General features: G+C 39.6%; 1 protein-coding gene across 1 annotated transcript in view; it reads left to right on the forward strand.

Annotated features, from left to right (window-relative positions):
* FEZ2 (fasciculation and elongation protein zeta 2 (zygin II)) overlaps positions 1-18,668 on the forward strand; it is a 48,890-nt gene that overhangs the window by 10,073 nt on the left and 20,149 nt on the right. The window contains exons 4-6 of the mRNA XM_010838622.1: positions 5,062-5,178; positions 7,537-7,678; positions 8,744-9,012. Coding sequence (XP_010836924.1) covers positions 5,062-5,178; positions 7,537-7,678; positions 8,744-9,012 — 528 coding nt within the window. The remainder of the gene's footprint in view (positions 1-5,061; positions 5,179-7,536; positions 7,679-8,743; positions 9,013-18,668) is intronic.

The following is an 18,668-nucleotide window of genomic DNA, read 5'->3' on the forward strand; positions in this document are numbered from 1 at the left end:
TACATGTCCCACAGAGTTTGACCCCCAAGTCTCCTGGGTGCTGGTCCTCACAGCACTTGATCTGTGTCTTAAATCATCATTGGTGTCTCTTAATTATGTTTGTGGATCTGTCATTAGATTGTAACTTCCTGGTCGATATCTTTGCATGTGTCTTCTCAGTAGCTATCACAGTGCCTGGCACATGGTGAGAACTAAGACAAGTGTTTGTTGAGTGAACAAACGAATAATCTCATCAGTAAGACTATAGGGTCAGAGACCATGGTGGAAAGTTTTTAAAACTGTTTTCTATGTTACTTAACATAGTGCTGAATCCACAATAGCCAGGCAATGAGTACTTTGTTTGACATAATAAAAAATGGTAGAGGAGATCTTTTCATAGTTTCAAAGAGAAGTACTTTAGTCACATGAACAGGACACTCTAATCCAGTTTTACTGAATATTGTTCTTTGGTTACCTCTTGGGATGTCACTCCCTTTATCTGCCTTTTGACTGTTTTCAATACCAGAGCAATGGTATAAGCAAAGATAGTGATTAGTAGTGACCTGGAGTTTAGTACTCATGCTCATTGTAAAAGCTCACCTGGAGAACTCAGCAGGTTAAAATGGACAAATGATCATCTCACATCTGAGTATCTTTTTTAAAAATTAATTGTATTACTTTTTGTCTGCACTGGGTCTTTGTTGCTGACAGCTTAGTTGCCCCATGGCATGTCGGATCATCCCTGACCAAGGATTGAACCTGTGTCTTCTGCATTGGCAATCGGATTCTTAACCATTGTACCACCAGGGAAGTCTTAACATCTATCTTCATATGATTATGCAGGTGATGAATACAACTAAGATGAGAAGTCTAGTTCTTGGGAATGAGTAGCACATATTAATTTCCTGAAGAACAAATGCACAGCAAGGAACTATGTAGGAAGCAACCATGTTATTCTATTAGGTAGCATGTAATTAATGTTTGTAACCTGGGAAGTTGCCAACTGTGTGCTCTATTATTTCCATTACTGAGTTATGCAAAATTTATCTTTTGAAGCCATTCTTTAGATTATTTCAACTGTAAAACAGAGTCTGTATGAATTTTTTTTTTGACAAAGGGGAAAGAGATTTCTTTTGCATTAGGATGAGACAAACAGGAAACTACAGCTCCCTAGATTTCAGTTTTTAATTTTTTTTTAAATTGATGTTCAAGATGGGACACTTCTAAATGTGATAGGTCTTTTCTAGAGGAAGGCAACTGGTATGTTCCAAATTCTTACAGGGGCACATTTTTTCCATTTGAGGCAGCTTCTGTTTCGTACAGGGAAACAGAACCACGGCTCTGTATCTAAACGTGGCACAGAGAGGAGTGATGGGAATGCTTGGCAAAGAGAAGGCACATCGATGCCTAACGGGAGCGTGAAGAATGAGGCCCATGACAGCCAAGGTTAGTTTTCAAAGCCTGAAAGGGATTCCAGCCCTTAGCATATGCCATCTCTGTGGGGAATGGGCTTGGCTCCCTCTCTGGAAAGATGGTCTGGGATTATTATTTCTGTTGTCATGGAAATTTATTCTAATGGCTTATTGGTATCACTCATGTATTTTGGCAGTAGCTGCAAACCTGTTCTAAATCCAGTGCCGTTCTTGATCCTGCTTATGTGATAGAATGCTTCTAAATTGTTTTGCCTTAGGAATATCTCCTGAGCCATATTCTTCCTCCTACCATGCGTGTTTCTTTAGAAACAGGGACTTTATTTAATGCATCTTTGTATATTCAAGAGTAGAAATAGAAGATAATAATGTGTTCTTTAGGACTAATTTAAAAACTTTCTATTGTCTCTTAAGGGGAAAAAATAAGACAGAACTATGGTTCTCGAGTTACAGCACAGAACTGTGATTTGAGGGGAGGAGAGTGTTGAAACTTTAGGATCAGTGAATGTAATTCTTAGGTTTATTCTGCATCATCGTACATCCTTATGTGGCCCGTTTCATCTCTCCTTCTACAATCTTGAAATTAAACATCCTCTCTCATCAAGAGCCAGATCTCTTGACCTTTCTCCTTTCTTATTAACAGGATAACTTAGTTTAAAAAAGTAAACTAAAGCTACAGAACTTAACATGAAAAAGCAGTCTCTCCCCTACTTACCTTATCCTTGATTTCCACTTACCGGTAGCAGCCACTTTCAGCTACTTCAACTGTTTCTTCTAGCAGATAGCATTCTCCTGTCATGTTACTTAATTTTATTCTTCAACTTTAGACTTTATCCATTGACTTTCAACCCAGAGGATGAGGGTTTAGCAGTCTCAGAGTCGTCCCTCCCTCCACCCATAATCCTCACAAAAACTTTGGTTTTCCCTCATCTTCTCAATATAATTATGTCAAAATATTGCGTTGCATCTTCATCATTTGTATTGACTATTTAAAGTTCACATTTAAGTACATTTTATGATGGCGTTTCCTCTTGTAATTTTTTTCCTTCGGGTCATAATAATTGCCTTTTTGTGGTTAATTTAGGTTATCATTAGCTCACTAATTCATGGAGAAGGCAATGGCACCCCACTCCAGTACTCTTGCCTGGAAAATCCCATGGACGGAGGAGCCTGGTAGGCTCCAGTTCATGGGGTCGCTAAGAGTTGGACATGACTGAGCAACTTCACTTTCACTTTTCACTTTCATGCATTGGAGAAGGAAATGGCAACCCACTCCAGTGTTCTTGCCTGGAGAATCCCAGGGACAGAGGAGCCTGGTGGGCTGCTGTCTGTGGGGTCGCACAGAATCGGACACGACTGAAGCGACTTAGCAGCAGCAGCAGCAGAGCCATAAAGCTCACTTTAGTAAATGAAACACACTGGGCAACCTCTCAGTCTCTCTTTTCTTTCTCCTGTGTTTTTCTTGTTTCCTTCTGTAGTAACAATTCTAATCTGAATCGGTTACTGTCTAGTTTAGCTCTATAGCCATCATTCTGGGATCTTTACTTCACTGTCGTTACAAGAATCCCCTTCACCTCTTTCTTGGGTTAGATCCAGTGTCTGCTTCCTTTTTGGTTTTCCTCCTGCTCTTAATGGAGCACGTTCTGGAGTAGCTTTCTGAGAAAGGTTACATGAGAGGTAAATTGTTCGAGAACTTCCCAGCCTGATGGTTCAGTGAGAAAGCCAACGAGGGTGTCATCACTGCAGTGCAGCATGTCCTTGCTGTATGTGGTGGCAGACAGAGCGGGAGGGCCGCTGTGGCTCCTTCCCCAGCCTAATGTGATGAGAGGCAGCACACTGGTGTTTTTTTCCCTTGTATTTCTCACCTGCAGGTTTCTTTTTACTCTGTGGTGTGTGTTGACCATTAAATGTGAGACCTGTGAGAAACTATCAAGGTAGTAGAGACCTACATCCATCCAATTGTGTCTTCAATTTTATATAGATAATATATTTATATATATATACACATATATATACAATTATATATATATGCATATGTCTATACTTATGTGTGTGTATATATATATAAAAATAATTTTCCCAAGTAAAATACTATCGTTTTAAATTATATACTATCTGTTAGAAATACATGACTGTGGACTTCCCTGGTGGTCCAGTGGTTAAGAATCTGCCTGCCAATGCAGTGGCCACAGGTTTGATCCCTGGTCTGGGAAGATTCCACACGCTGTGGACCAGCTGAGCCCATTCTCCACAACTGTGGGAGCCCTCTCTCTAGAGCTTGTGCTCTGTGACGCAATGAGAAGCCACTGCAATGAGAAGCCCGCCCACCACAGCTAGAGAGTAGTCCCTGCTCGCTGCAACTAGAGAAAGCCCGTGTGCAGCCATGAAGACCCAGGGTAGCCAAAAATAAATAATAAAATAAAAAATACACGATTGCCTCTTACATAATTCCTTGCCCATCTGTTCTCTGAGAACTCAGTTTCCACTGCTTCTGACAAATAGAGTTCTAATTTCAGTTTTATTCATCGTCTGAATGGTCATGTCATGATGGATTCATGATAGATAGATGATCGCTTGTCCATTTTAAGCTGCTGGGTTTTCCACGTTTGGCCTTTACAGTTAGTAAACTCGAGGCCATTATTATAGGGACTGTTGATAATTGGTGTGGGAGGGTAGAGGACACCGAATGAGCTAGATATGGTCAGATACCCTGGGGATGCCGACAGCAAGCAGCCCTTTAGCATGAACCTTAGGCATGAAGAGAGGTCAGGAGGGGAACAAGCTACCCGGACCTGTGGAGAGTAGCCATGCAGGTGAGATCAGCTCGACAGGTGCCGCAGCCTTTGGAGTCTGGTGGGGACAGACAGCGGAATACATGCCCAGACTTCTCCCCCGACCCCTGCCCCACCTTCCAGCTCCTCCTAGTATCTGCTAGTGTGTTAGGCCACTAGGGAATCGAAAGCCAAGGGTATCCTTTGATGTAGTCCATAAAGGTCAGTATCCTGGGGCATAGAGTGGGGAGAAAAATGGTAGTGAGGCAAAGGGAAAATCTCCAGGATAGAGTTAAAGATATTTTTGGAAGCTGGAAACTTTTTTGGAAGAAGAGAGGGTTCTGCTGAAAGGGCTAAGTATAACCCTTGTAGACAGTTCCCTTCTGCCAAGAATTTGATTGCTTATCTTTCACTGTATTAGAAGTTAGCCTGCAAGTAACACACTTTGTTTTCTGTGGAATTTTGACATATACCGATCTTCCTATTAGATCATTAATTAAATAACATTTGCTGCTAACCCTGTCTGTCCCCCCACCCCCGTTTGCTATAATTCCCTACAAATTGCTGTAGAATATCAGATGTTTTCGTACTTCCTGGACCCTCTTCCCCATGAAATAAGCAACGAAGTATATGTCCGTTTGGGCAAAAGGGAATGTGTGCAGCCCCCTAGCAATTGCATGTTTATTCTGCATTCCTCTCCTTTCTGTCCGAGGTGGCTGTGCAATGTACCTCGCATACTGCCTGGTACAGAGTAACTGTAACGAGCTCTGCCTTTTGAACCTCTCAACAGATGCTCCCTTGGCAGCCCTCTGGACCCAGACACTTTGACTTTGTTGTGATCAGAGGCCCTTCTTTTAACAGTGGCTCGTTTTTGTCTTTAGATGAGTGACAGCTTGCTCTTTGATACCTCAGATGATGAGGAGCTGAGAGAACAGCTGGATATGCATTCAATCATCGTCTCCTGCGTTAACGACGAGCCCCTCTTCACTGCAGACCAGGTACAAAGGACAGTCCCCTCCATCAAGGAAAGGGAACCTCGGCTGCAAAGCCATTTCTTAGTGTGGCCATTAAGTGACGGGTTGTTGGAACTGACTTTTCCCTGTGTTTTCTGGTAATAGAGGCTTAACAGCTTCTGAGGAAAGAAGAAAGTATATGTAATCCGAAGCAGATGGATTATGTTTGTTGGGAACATCTTCCAATATATGCAGTTTTCCAAGATAAGCACTGTTAAAACAGTATAGCAGGTTACTTTAAAAGAAGGCTGTTGCTTCCACTGGAATCAGAAAAAATACTATAATTTTTCCTCTTTCTTTATATTTGAGCAGACATGGGAAAACTATATCTGTGCAGAAATTACCTAGTTTCTCTAAAACCTATGAAGAAGTCATTAGCACCTTACTAGAAGTCCTTATTGTATACCCAGGAAAGAAGTGAGCATTATTCCTGTGGAATGCTCTAATAATGTCAACCCTGTATTCATTTAAAACCTGTTGAATCAGCTTTCTCATTTTCTGAATACTCTTCCCACTTCTGCTGTATTGTCAAACTGTGGTGCATGAACTTCTTCCTGAAATCATGTTCCACGGCTACTGAAACTGAATTCTGTATTTTTAGGTTGGAAAGATGAGGTCAGTAAAGAGACGTATGATAGGGGTACGTTAAAAATGTGTCATCTTGATGCTCCATCATATTTGTGGTTGGATCATCCTAGGCTTGAAGAGAGTGCTTAAAAAGCAGGATAGTAAGTTAGACGACTGAGTGCAGGAAGACCCTGATACTCTGGGGAGAGGTGTGACCCCCAGAGTGCGTCGCCTTCTCGGTTCTGTGCCTGAAAACCGAGCTATCCCTGCTTTTGACGGACAGAAACAGATTCTTTGCCTCTTTCAGTGTCTTGTTTTTGTGTTTAAAAATGCCTATTTTGGAAACTCTTCTTACTAAATTAGTGTAATCCCCACTCCTTCAGGTTTGCTTCTATTTTTCCTTCGTCCTAAAAGGTTAAACTTGCTTCATATTGTATTTTTTCCCTAATAGTTTTTTTAAAACTCTTAGGTCTATTTTTTTTGAAATTTATTTTTATTGAAGTCTAGTTGATTTACAATATTGTGCTAGTTTTAGATATACAGCAAAGTATAAACAGATTTGTAACAACAGATTTGTTTATACATAATGTATGTATATATCTTTATTGTTTAGATTTGTTATAACCTATTATAGTGTATATATATTATAATATATAATAATATATTGAATGTAGTTCCCTGTGCTGTACAGTGAATCTTTATCTTGTTTATATATATGATAGTGTGCATCTGTTAATTCCATACTACCAATTTATCCTACCTCCCCTTCCCCTTGGTAACCATAAGTTTGTTTTTTTTCTTTTATATTGGCAAACATTTGTTTTGGCCACGTGGCATGCAGGATCTTAGCTCCTCCACCAGGGATCAAACCCTTGCCCCTTGCAGTGGAAGCATGGAGTCCTAACCATTAGACCATCAGAGAAGTCCCTAGATATCCCTCTATCTCCCCTTGAATTAATATATGAAATTCTTTTTCTGTTGTTAAAGGAAAACTTTCCTGCCAAAGCAAAAATTTCTTGCTTTATGTGTAAAGGTTTTCACACTGTTGTATTTTGTAAATTTTGTGTCAATTTTATTAAATAGCTTTAGATTGAGTACTTGAATGTGGCATACGGTAAATTCTCTGTCACTTGCTTTAACTGTAACTGTGATCCAGTTCTGGCACGTCTCAAGTAGATTATGCGTGTGTGTGTGTTTAATATTTATTTATTCACGGCTGCTCTGGGTCTTCCTTGCTGTGTGCTGACCTTCTCTAGCTGCGGCGAGTGGGGGTTACTCTCAAGTTGTGGCGCTCGGGCTTCTCGTTGTGTTAACTTCTCTCATTGTGGATCAGACTCTGGAGCTCAGGCTCAGTAGTGGTGGTGCATGGGCTTTGTTGCCCCTCATCATATGGGATCTTCTCAGACCAGGGATTGAACACATGTCCCCTGCATTGGCAGGTGGATTCTTAACCACAGAACCACCAGGGAAGTCCTATGCATGTATTCTTAGCAGCAACTCAGAGATTCCAAGATCTGATAGGGCCAACTGATATGTGATGAGCGTCTCAAATCATGTGCTGTTTACTTTTGTGTTTAGTTTATTGTAATTTTTTTTTTGATAAACCTGGTGTACTCTTACAAACCTTTGATTATTCAGACAACCGACTCCTGCGCACTGCTGGTTAATATAGAATTAGGGGACTTCTACTCTGGTTGCTGCAGTTGAGCATCGTGTTACAGATGGACCGTTTTACCTGTGTGTGTTTGACTAACAGTGGTTTGTATATTTTGGAAGGTGATTGAAGAAATTGAAGAAATGATGCAGGAATCACCAGACCCAGAAGACGATGAAACGCCTACCCAGTCAGATCGGCTTTCAATGCTTTCCCAGGAAATTCAAACTCTGAAGAGGTCTAGCACAAGCAGTTATGAAGAGAGTAAGAAACCTTACTTACGTTGGTGCTGTCTGTGCTTTCGTGTACCTCAGCCATAGAGTGTGACCACCTTCAGGAACCTCTGGTCCTCACAGGCTGGGTTGCATACTCTTGCCCTCCTCACTCCCCTCCGGTGGTACTCAGGGCATTTGTTTATCTTTGCTTAGGGACTGTGTCATATTTACCTTTGAATCCTGTATTTGTCCGCTTGGGCTGCTGTAGCAAAATACCACAGGCTGGGTGGCTTAAACCACAGAAATTTGCTTCTTGCTAGTTCTGGAGGCTAGAAGTCTGAGACTGAGGTGTTAGCAGATCTGATTTCTTCTGAGGCCTCTTCCTCTGTCCTCATGTGGACTTTCCTGTGGTGTATCTGTGTCCTCATCTTCTCATTTTTAAGGGCATCAGTCACATTGGATTAGGGCCAACCCTAATGGCTTAATTTTAACTTCATTATCTCTTTCAAAATGCAGTCTCCAAATACAGTCATATTCTGAGGTGCTGGGGGGTAGGGCTTCAACAATGTCCTATTTCTCTACTATTTCCTGAGAATAAAGGGAAGTGCTGAGAAAAACCTGAAAAGGGTCTTCAGGAAATCGTCTGCCCTTCATCTTCCCAATTCTCAGTAAGATTCACACACTGGGGCATGTATGTTTAAGAATGTATTTAGCTTAATTCTTTCAGTTGGACTTTTTGTCTCTTCAGAAGCACCCCAGAACCCTGCTCAATGGCCTGTGATTTCTTTTCAGTACAGTGATTTCCTGTACTCTCTCTCTGCTTTCGTGTTCTTTTCCTTGCACAAGCTTATTAAGTCTTGACTGAAGTACTGTTCATGGAACCATTGATTTTAGACAAGTAAAAAATTTTGTTATACTTTTCTTCTCAGCCATTTGAGAAGTAACTTTCCCCACCTCCCTCTACTCAGACCTGCCCACCAGGAGTCTGAGACCACCACAGACCGTTTAATTGCTCAGAATATGATGTTTTTGCTCTTTGGCAAGAAACACTTTGCTGTGCTGCCTTGAAACATTTTGGTCTTCGTGTCCGCTCTGCTTTGCTTTTCGGTCACAGGGGTGAAAAGGCTGTCAGTATCTGAATTAAATGAGCTGCTGGAGGAAATTGAGACGGCCATCAAGGAGTACTCAGAAGAGCTGGTGCAGCAGCTGGCCCTGCGAGACGAACTGGAGTTTGAGAAAGAAGTGAAGAACAGCTTTATTTCTGTTCTCATCGAAGTACAAAACAAACAGAAAGAGCACAAAGAAACAGCCAAAAAGAAAAAGAAACTCAAGAACGGCAGCTCTCAGAACGGGAAGAACGAGAGAAGCCACATGCCCGGCACAGTAAGTGGTGTTGTGTGGGTGACACGAACACGCTGGAAGCGGCTTCCGTGAGGCCAGCAGAGGCGGGCAGGACCCACGTGTGCAGGAGCAGGGCGTGTGCGGGGTCTTCCCCAGAGAGCTGAAGGCTCGTGTTCAAGACTGCCAGTGTACTCCCTCCTTCCGAGAGGTGTTTTCTTGGGGTGAGGGTATGATGGTTATCTGGACAACTCAGTGCTGAAATGTTTAGGAGGGAGGTAAAGAGAAGGAAGAGAGGGAGAATAAAAGAGAATGTCTGAAGGAAAAGCTTTAGCAGGTGACCATTTCAGTACCTCAAAATGTTAACAGAGGCTATTTATATTTGGCTGGTGGGCAACTGAATGATACTGCTCTCTTGTTTTTGCTTAGCCCTTGTGAGATATAGTAAGAAATGGGGTGCTTTTAGAGGTAGTTGAATTATACGGAGCCTAAAAGCGGAGTTGGCATTTAAATCGTTTTCTCCTGATTCATGAGTGAAGTTGGAATGAGAGGCTGTTATAGGCAGTTCCACAACATTACCCATTTGGCCCAGTATTTGGCAGACTAGACTATTAGTGACTGGTGAAAACAACTCGAGGGTATTTGAATCTTTGACTTTTGGTACAAAGCTTTTTGTTTTCTGCTTTTCATTTTTCATAAGTGGTGCTGTTAATTTCACTTGATTAAACTTCATTATGAACCTTAACTATTAAGTGTTTGAGATACATTTCCTGTTGGTCTTATGGGCATTTCATTTTTCTTTGATAAGTTGAGACCTTGTATCTTGCCACCTTTATGTTTCTATGTGAAGAAGTGTTGGCTTTGTTTTAAACTTGAATGGTTGAGCAAAGGGATTCATTTTCTAAATGGATTGTACCTTTTAAATTCACGATAGTGAAAACATGATAATGCAAATTACATCAAACTGGCCGTTACATCTTGAGTTATAAAAATTCTGTCTTTGACTAAGTCTGATTTATTCTTTCTAAAGACTGCTTATCAGAGAAATAGATCTCATTGATCAGACTCTGATAGAATCCAGGAAAGAGCATGGCAGTTCTGGGATGTGGAACTACCAATGAGAGGTAATACAAACCAAAAAGAATCTTACTATTTAGTCCATTCATTATATTGTCTTTGGCCTATGAGTATATGAACATTTTCTTGGTTTAATGTTGTTTGTACACTGAAAGGACATAGTTTATAAACAGACTTTGCAAAAGTTGCCAGATATGTGGAGCAAAATATTTTTTAGAAATGGTGGTATTGGTTAAAGTGTTTAGTGACTTCTAGCGACAACTCTGAAGAAAACAGCACCCACCAAAGAAAAAATCCCCACCCATACATTCCCCAAACCAAAACATCTGTTTGAGTATACAGCCCTGGATAAAGTTTGCTTTAATTAGGAACAGTATTTTATATCTCAAATTAAAATTATACCCTTTAAATTGTCCTTTTATGCAGGTGTGATTAAATAAAATGCTTAGTTAAAAAGTCATAGCGTGGTTGGTAATTTCTGCCTATCTACTTTTAGGGGTTACATGTAATTCCTCCATTTATTTGTGTTAACACTTAGGCGAGGAAAATAAATGTATCCCTAGAGTAGTTTAAATGCTTCTTTTTCTAACTCCATTTAAAAAGGGTTTGAGTGGATTCATTGTGTGATTTTACATGGTATTTATGTTGAGAAATGGATTTGACAAGGCAACGTTTAGGTCTTATTTGAACTTTTATTAGCCTTGAAATAGATTCATAGGAACAGTAAATTTTTTTTTCCCCACAATATTTGGACATGTGAAGTTGCTTCTTGAGTCCTGATCTGCTATTTGTGTCAAAACCTTTAATTAGGCTAATAATGGCACCACTAAGCTCGTGGCACTAGTTCCCGCCATCATCATGAAGCTTAAAAGGATGGCGAAGAGCCATTCCATTTGTGACACAAGGAGCCTGAAACCTGTCAAGGATTCTGAAAATAGTGATCGGTGGCTCAAAGGAACTTTAAAGTGAAATGGCCAGTGGCGAAACAGATTCCAAGATACTGCCTTTCCAGGCCTTTTATATAACATGCAGTTTTGGCAAGGCCTGATCTCTGGATTGGTTATCACGTTTGGTGGTTTAGTTGCTCATTCGTGTCCAGCTCTTTTGTGACCCCATGGACTGTAGCCTCCTACGCTCCTCTGTCCATGGGATTTCCCTAGCAAGTTATATTTCCCTGGAGTGGATTGTCATTTCCTTCTCTAGGGGATCTTCCTGATCCAGGGATCGAGCTGCATCTCTTGCATTGTAGGCAGTCTCCAGCAATGTAGATGGATTCTTTACCGACTGACTCACCAAGGATTGGTGACCCTTTTGTAGATACCATGCATTACTTGTTTTCTAATAACATTGGTCACTTTTTTTCTTTTTACCTTAGATATGTTTTATATCTATCAAAGACTTGGACTTCTTCATTATTCCCTTAAGCACATTTCATTGAAACAGAGCATCAATTTGTAGTACTTTATCCATAATTGCCAACTTGTTTCCTTTTGGTACAGAGAGACTATAATAAAATATGAGTGTGAATAGAGCAGAGTTTAGGTTTTCATTTTGGACGCATACTTTGTTTGAAACATTTGCTACAGTGAAAAAAAATTAGTGGGTTTAGAGAAGCTATTCATAAATATTAAATAAATTTCTGAGTATCTTCTGAAAGTGAAAATGTTGATTTAGTTTTTAAAGTTAATCTGTTACATGTTGGATAAGATAAAACTATTCATTCAGTAAACATTTGCAGAGTATCTTTCTTGTGCCAGGCACTGTTGAAGATACAGTGGTGAATAAAACACGTAAGGCCTCCGGCCTCTTGGAGATTATATTCTAACAAGGGAGACAGGCACTAAACAAAGAAAAGTGTGACTAGACATTGTAACTTCAGGTCGTAACAAATTCCATCAAGAAAAGGAAAAGCTTGGTTGAGGCAGTTGCTAGCAATGCTATGGGGAGCTGTTTCCAATGTGGTAGTCACCTTGTCACTTGCTTCTTCTGGTGGGCTGGGCAGGTTGTCCTGCCCCTCTTCAGCTCTCTGTTAGGAGGGGATGTTGGAAGAGTACATCTTCTCCTTGGCTAATGAGACTTAAGTCAGTTCAGTTCAGTTGCTCAGTCGTGTCCGACTCTTTGCAACGCTATGGACTGCGGCACACCAGCCTTCCCTGTCCATCTGCAACTCCCGAAGCTTGCTCAAACTCATGTCCATCGAGTTGGTGATGCCATCCAACCATCTCATCCTCTGTTGTCCCCTTCTCCTCTTGCCTTCAATCTTTCCCAGCATCAGGGTCTTTTCCAGTGAGTCAGTTCTTTGCATCAGGTGGCCAAAGTATTGGAGCTTAAGTTTCAGCATCAGTCCTTCCAGTGAATATTTAGGGTTGATTTCCTTTAGGATGAACTGGTTTGATCTCCTTGCAGTCCAAGGGACTCTCAAGAGTCTTCTCCAACACCTCAGTTCAAAAGCATCAATTCTAGAGTGTCGATTAATAGAGTCAGAGACTTTATTTCCTTTATCCTATTCAGCATCTAGAAAACCAGGAGTGGGGAGTAGCGATCGGAATGGTTGAAGGGCACTGGTAGTGGGTTTGGTGGCGTGTGTGCATTTCTTTGAACTGACTATGTTGTGTTGGGCTGTGGCGTGACCATTTACGCTACTGCCTTTTTCTGGAGTGACCTTCCTTCCTTTCCTGCTTCCACTGTCCTCTTGGGAGATTTCTTTTCTTCTCTCTCTCTTTTTTTTTTAACTCATTATTCAAAATAATGGTCAGGCATTATCTTCCTTTCTTAGACCTTTTCTTGATGACTCTTACTCCAATGCACAATTGACAGTCCTCTCCTTCTGGGGTTAGTATTATTTCTCTTAACTGTTGCTGTTAGTACCATGATGCCATATTGTAATTTTTTGTTTTCATGTCTGTCTCCGTTATGGTTCCCTGTGGATAGAAAATGTAACTTTATCTAACTTATTCCTATGTCCCACATTAGGTCCTCAATAAATTTCTGATGAATAAATAGTAAAAAAAAAAAAAAAAAAAAAAAAAAAATTTTTTTTTTTTTTTTTTCAAATCTGTATTTCTTCCTTGGATCTTTCTGCCAGGTGCCAAACACATTGAGGCTGAATAGCATATTGATTAAGAACTTTGGGTTAAGAGCTCTGATTGAATCCTGATCCTGCCCCTGGGTACATACCCCTTTGAATTTTGGAGGGATTAAGTGAAATTATGATGTGTATAAGAGTAGCATATATCCTGAGTAAATGCTAGTTATATGTCCAGCTGTTTACTAGACGTTTCTCCCTGAATATCTTGTGGGTATCAGGAATTTATCTTATCAGACTCAACTCACCATTTTTCCTGAAGGTGAATTTATTCCTTATATATTTCTTTTGACTGTAGTGAAACTATAGTCTCCCCATTCACCAAAACCAGTGGAATTTTTAGGTCAAAAATACAGTTTTAAGCAACCATCTTTTCAAAGTGTCCTACATAAATGTTACCCAGTAACAGCATAACTCGAGTGGCCATTTCCCCAAACCCCCAACAGATGATGGTTATTATTCTTCTTATATATACTGATCCAGTAGGCAGATAATGGTTTGCTGTATTGACTGTTTGTATTCTTTGTGAGTTGCCTGTTGTGTCACATTTGAGCTGAGGGTACACATACTCCTGCTGTCTTAGTACCATACTCTGTGGTGATCAGTTGCTTAAGTCTCTCCTTAGGAAGGAGTGCAGTCGTTGCGAGGACTCACTCACATTGTTTCCCCAGCATTGCACCTAATTTGTCAATACACATTTGTTAAATTTGGAATCTCAGAGGATTTGGATTTGTGCTTTGAATTATTGTTCTGTCAGGGATTTTTTGGGGCGGGGGCCAGTCTTCTGCTTCTATCAAGTAGATTCACAGGTCGTTGAATTTCAGTGGCTGTTTACAGGAGTACAAGAACAGGTTGAAGTACACCAGCTGTCTCTACATTAGTAATTTAAGAGATTAAACTAATTTAGTAGTGGTTGTCATCTGGAGTTATCTCACATTGTAAAGACATTAGTGTTTGCCTGCCTAGAGTGGATGTTCTTCCTGCTTTGGAATCCAGTGTTTGTCAATTACAAGTCATGTGTAAGGTTTCTTATTCAAAGCCTAGGCCTGAGAAGATGGGAGTGTATACAGTATCTTTTCTGTTGTCCATGTTGCACGGAACTGTTGAGAGTTCTAGTGTATTGCTGGCACCACCAGCAAAAATGTATTGGGTTGTCCAAAGAGTTTATCAGGGTTTTCTGTAAGACACATTCTTTGACCAACCCGATATAATTGCTTCAGTCTATCCCAAAGAAGTTTATTCTGAAAGCTTCTGAGATATTAGTAATCGGTGACTCCATTGTAAAAAGAATCATACTACCCTAATTTATTGCTTTTGGTGTTGGAGAGGTAACTGCTTAAGGATGAGGAGGAGCTAGGGCTTGGATGATAGATAATCTTTTTTGTGTGTATTTTTCTTTCACAGATGCATTGCTCCATCTGTCTGTATGACTCACTTAGCTTGTATTATGACTATCAGTCAATCTATTTTATTTCTCTTTTACATGCAAAAATGCCCAGTATTAGTTTTTCATTTAATCTTGACCAAAACTGACTTTAAGAAACATTTATTTTTATTTAGACAGCTACTATTAGATTATTCTGAAGTTTTCTAGTTTATACAGGCAATAAAGCCTAGAAGAAATTGTTCTGGCATAACTACTTGAATTTGGTGCTCTTTAAATAACAAGGACCTGTGTTTCTGTTGTTGTTCCTTTTTAATTTGGAATTAAAAAAATTTACATTTCCTAAGATAATTTAGCCCAGGGATTAGCAAAGCAAACTATTGGCTGAGGGCCAAATCAACCCTCTGCCAGTTTTATTAATAAAGTTTTATTGGAACACACCTATGTTCTTTCATTTACATGTGGTCTATGACTTCGTTGGTGTTATAAGTAGAGAGTTGAATAGTTGTAACAGAGACTGTGTGGGCTGCAAATCCAAAAATATCTACTATCTAGCCCTTTATGGAAAAGTTTGCCAACCCCTGATTTAGACTAAAATTTGATAAAATTAAAAATTAGAAGAAAAAAAAGTAAGCTCCTTTTAAGTGAGTTTGTGTAGATAAAAGATCACTGTGTTGTGACTAAAATTTACTATAAAACATAGCCCTATTTTATTCTCAGAGTGTGTTGAATTATTCCTTTTCTCAGGGCCCCTCCAGCAGCCTAAGTTATGCCCACAGATGGTGATACTGTCCATCTCCAAGTCACTTGGCATGGGTCCCCACCTAATAACAGACCTGTGTGCTGTATCACATTCCCAGGTGTTGTTCAGTCGTTCAGTCGTGTCTGACTCTGTGACCCCAGGGACCGCAGCACACCAGGCTTCCCTGTCCTTCTGTGTTTCTCAGAGTTTGCTCAAACTCATGTCTGTTGAGTCGGTGATGCCATCCAACCATCTCATCCTCTGTCGTCTCCTTCTCCTCCTGCCCTCAATCTTTCCCAGCATCAGGGTCTTTTCCAGTGAGTCGGCTTTTCACATCAGGTGGCCAAAATATTGGAGCTTCAGCTTCAGCATCAGTCCTTCCAATGAATATTCAGGGTTGATTTTCCTTTAAGATTGACTGGGTTGATCCCAGTTTCCCATTAACTAAATGAAGAGAGCCAGCAGGTAAACCAGTTGTCTCCAGACTGGGGGACAAATGAAAAAAAACAGAAAACAAACTGACAGTTCGTTGAACATACTGTATTTATACACAGTGATAAAAGATAGTTTAAACAGAGTAGTAGAGAAGGTGGGAAAGGGCTGTTTCTGTTCCTTTTCTAAATAGTGGTAGTTGAGAGGATAAAGTCAGCTCTATACACATACTTGAATGTAAATATTAACACATTTTCAACAATAGTTTGTTGATGATATTTTATAGTACTTTGCATTTATATATTGCAAAGAATATTCCTAAAAATTAGCATTAGGCATAAAATGGAAGGTCATTATAGGGTGGAGAGAAACTTAGTCATGCATGTTTATTATTTTAATAATTCACACCTATGAATTAAAAATTACTTTAGATATGGAACAAATTTGTATTTTGGTGGTACCTGGTGGCTTAGCTGGTAAAGAATCTGCCTGCAATGTGGGAGGCCTGGGTTTGATCCCTGGGTTGGGAAGATCCCCTGGAGAAAGGAACTGCTACCCATTCTAGTATTCTGGCCTGGAGAATTCCATGGACTGTATAGCCTATGGGGTCACAAAGAATCGGACACAACTAAGCGACTTTCACTTTCACTTTATTGCCTAGAGAAATGTTATCTAGAGATAGTTTTTGCTATCTTACTATTATGTACTGTTTGTTTTCTGCAGTGGTTTTTTGGTATCTGACTGTAATAGTGAACTTTCATGATTTAGCAGTTACTGTAGTAAAAATCAGGAGTCTATTCGTTTTTATTTTAAACTTTTTATTTTGTATTGGAGTATCAGATCAGACCAGTCGCTCAGTCGTGTCCGACTCTTTGCGACCCCATGAATTGCAGCACGCCAGGCCTCCCTGTCCATCACCAACTCCCGGAGTTCACTGAGACTCAGGTCCATCGAGTCGGTGATGCCATCCAGCCATCTCATCCTCTGTTGTGATAGTTTCAGGTGAACTGTGAAGGAATTCAGTCATACATATACATGTTTCCATTCTCCCCCAAGTTCCTCCCTTATCCAGGCTGCCATAGGAAATTGAGCAGAGTTCCCTGAGCTATACAATAGGTCTTTGTTGGTTATCCATTTTTTAAAATACAGCAGTGTGTACATGTCCATCTTAAACTTCCTAACTGTCCCTTCCCCCTATCCTTTGCCCTGGCAAGCATAAGCTTGTTCTGTGGGTCTGATTTCTGTTTTGTAAGTAAGTTCATTTATATAAATGTGATCCAAAAGGATATATGAACCCCAGTGCGTGTGAACGAAGTCATTTCTAAATGTCAGTATGACGCTCCTGGTCCATCCATGTTGTTGCAAATGGCATTATTTCATTCTTTTTAATGGCTGAGCAACATCCCATTGTACTACATCTTCTTTATCCATTCCTCTGTTGCTGGACATTTACATTGCTCACATGCCCTGGCTATTGTAAACAGTGCTGCAGTGAACATTGAGGTGCGTATGTCCTTTTGAATCATGTATTTCTCAGGATTCTGCTCTTGACCCCTTTATGTCTTGGAGAGGTTTATAGTTGTTAACATAATACAAATTCAAGTAAAAGCCATAATATTCCAGGAACCTCTGAACTTACTGTATATTTAGAGTATCCAGAAGTATTAGAAAAGAGTTCATAAATCTGCCAGGGTTATTTTACTCTAACTTAGTAGCTTTGAAAATGCTTGCCAATACTTAATTACCATATTAAGATGAAATTAAATAAAAATTTTAAAAGATCTTCAAATACAAGCAATTAAATTGCTGCTAGTCCATTTACTCCTATTCATATCCCATCTTTCTGCTTTGAGAGTGAATTTATAAAATAGTAGTTCAGTATTTAAGATCTATTTAAATATTTACCTGCTTTGGTGTAACTCATTTTCTAACTTGGATCTTTAAAAAATTATTTTTGGGTAGAGTTTGCATTTATAACTGATATATAATCACATTAAAATTATTTGATTTGAGGAAGTGTCAAAACAAGCAAGATCAATTTTTACATCTTAGGTAATAGCTCACTAATCATTTGAATATTTTTACTTTTTTTTTTTTTCAACATTTAACTGTTGCTTTCAATTCTATGCTTTTCTCATCTTTTGTATTTTGATTATTTTGAGAATTTGAACTAAAAAATTAACCACTGTTCTTTACTGTAAATTAATATTTGAAAATCATGTCACTTAAACTATTACAAATGATGTGATTTATAAAGAACAGTAATTATGTTTGAATTTCACTTTCTTCTGAACTTTGAGTACAAAGAATATTAATGGAGTTAGAGCATGGATTAGACTAAGAGTCAGAAATAGGTGAAAAGCATTTCCTAATTGCTTCTCCCAAACTTTTTTCCTGTTATTGAGCTTTGATATTTAGATTTTTAAGGCTTTCCTGATAGAGGTCTGTGCCACTGGGTGTCACGTGAGGTGTCAGCTTAAGAGAAAAGCTAGGAAAATTTGGTAGCGGGAATAGTCTGACTTTCCTGACCTCTAGGTTAGTTTGGTTTTTCTCTGTCTTGGATCCTGCTTTCTGTGAAATGAGTTAAGCTGATGATATACTGTGCAGAGAATGAGCTGGTTTAAGACTCTGGAAAAGAATTAACAGACCACAATGCTGTATCTGATTCCGTGTTGCTTTTCAGTTTATGTGGTGTTGTCTAGCTGTTTTTCTTGTTCAGAAAGACCTTGAATTACCTGAAAGTGTTACTTGTTTCTGTTCAAGTTTTCTGGCTGACTCAGTCCCAGACAGTAGTATCTTTCTTTGTGTTGTCTTCAGTCCTTTTTAAGCTGGAGACTATAATCAGGGTGGTTATTTCTGTTGCTGTTTTATTTATATGAGGATAACTTGAAATACTCTTGTTTACTGTTTGGGATAAAAGTAGAAAGAAAGTAGAAATGTATGGTTATTTCTCTTTGGGAGTTTTTTCCCATATGTTGTTC

Source organism: Bison bison, unplaced genomic scaffold (assembly GCF_000754665.1).
Source record: "Bison bison bison isolate TAMUID 2011002044 unplaced genomic scaffold, Bison_UMD1.0 scf7180017864100, whole genome shotgun sequence".
In the NCBI taxonomy this organism is placed as follows: Eukaryota; Metazoa; Chordata; class Mammalia; order Artiodactyla; family Bovidae; genus Bison; species Bison bison.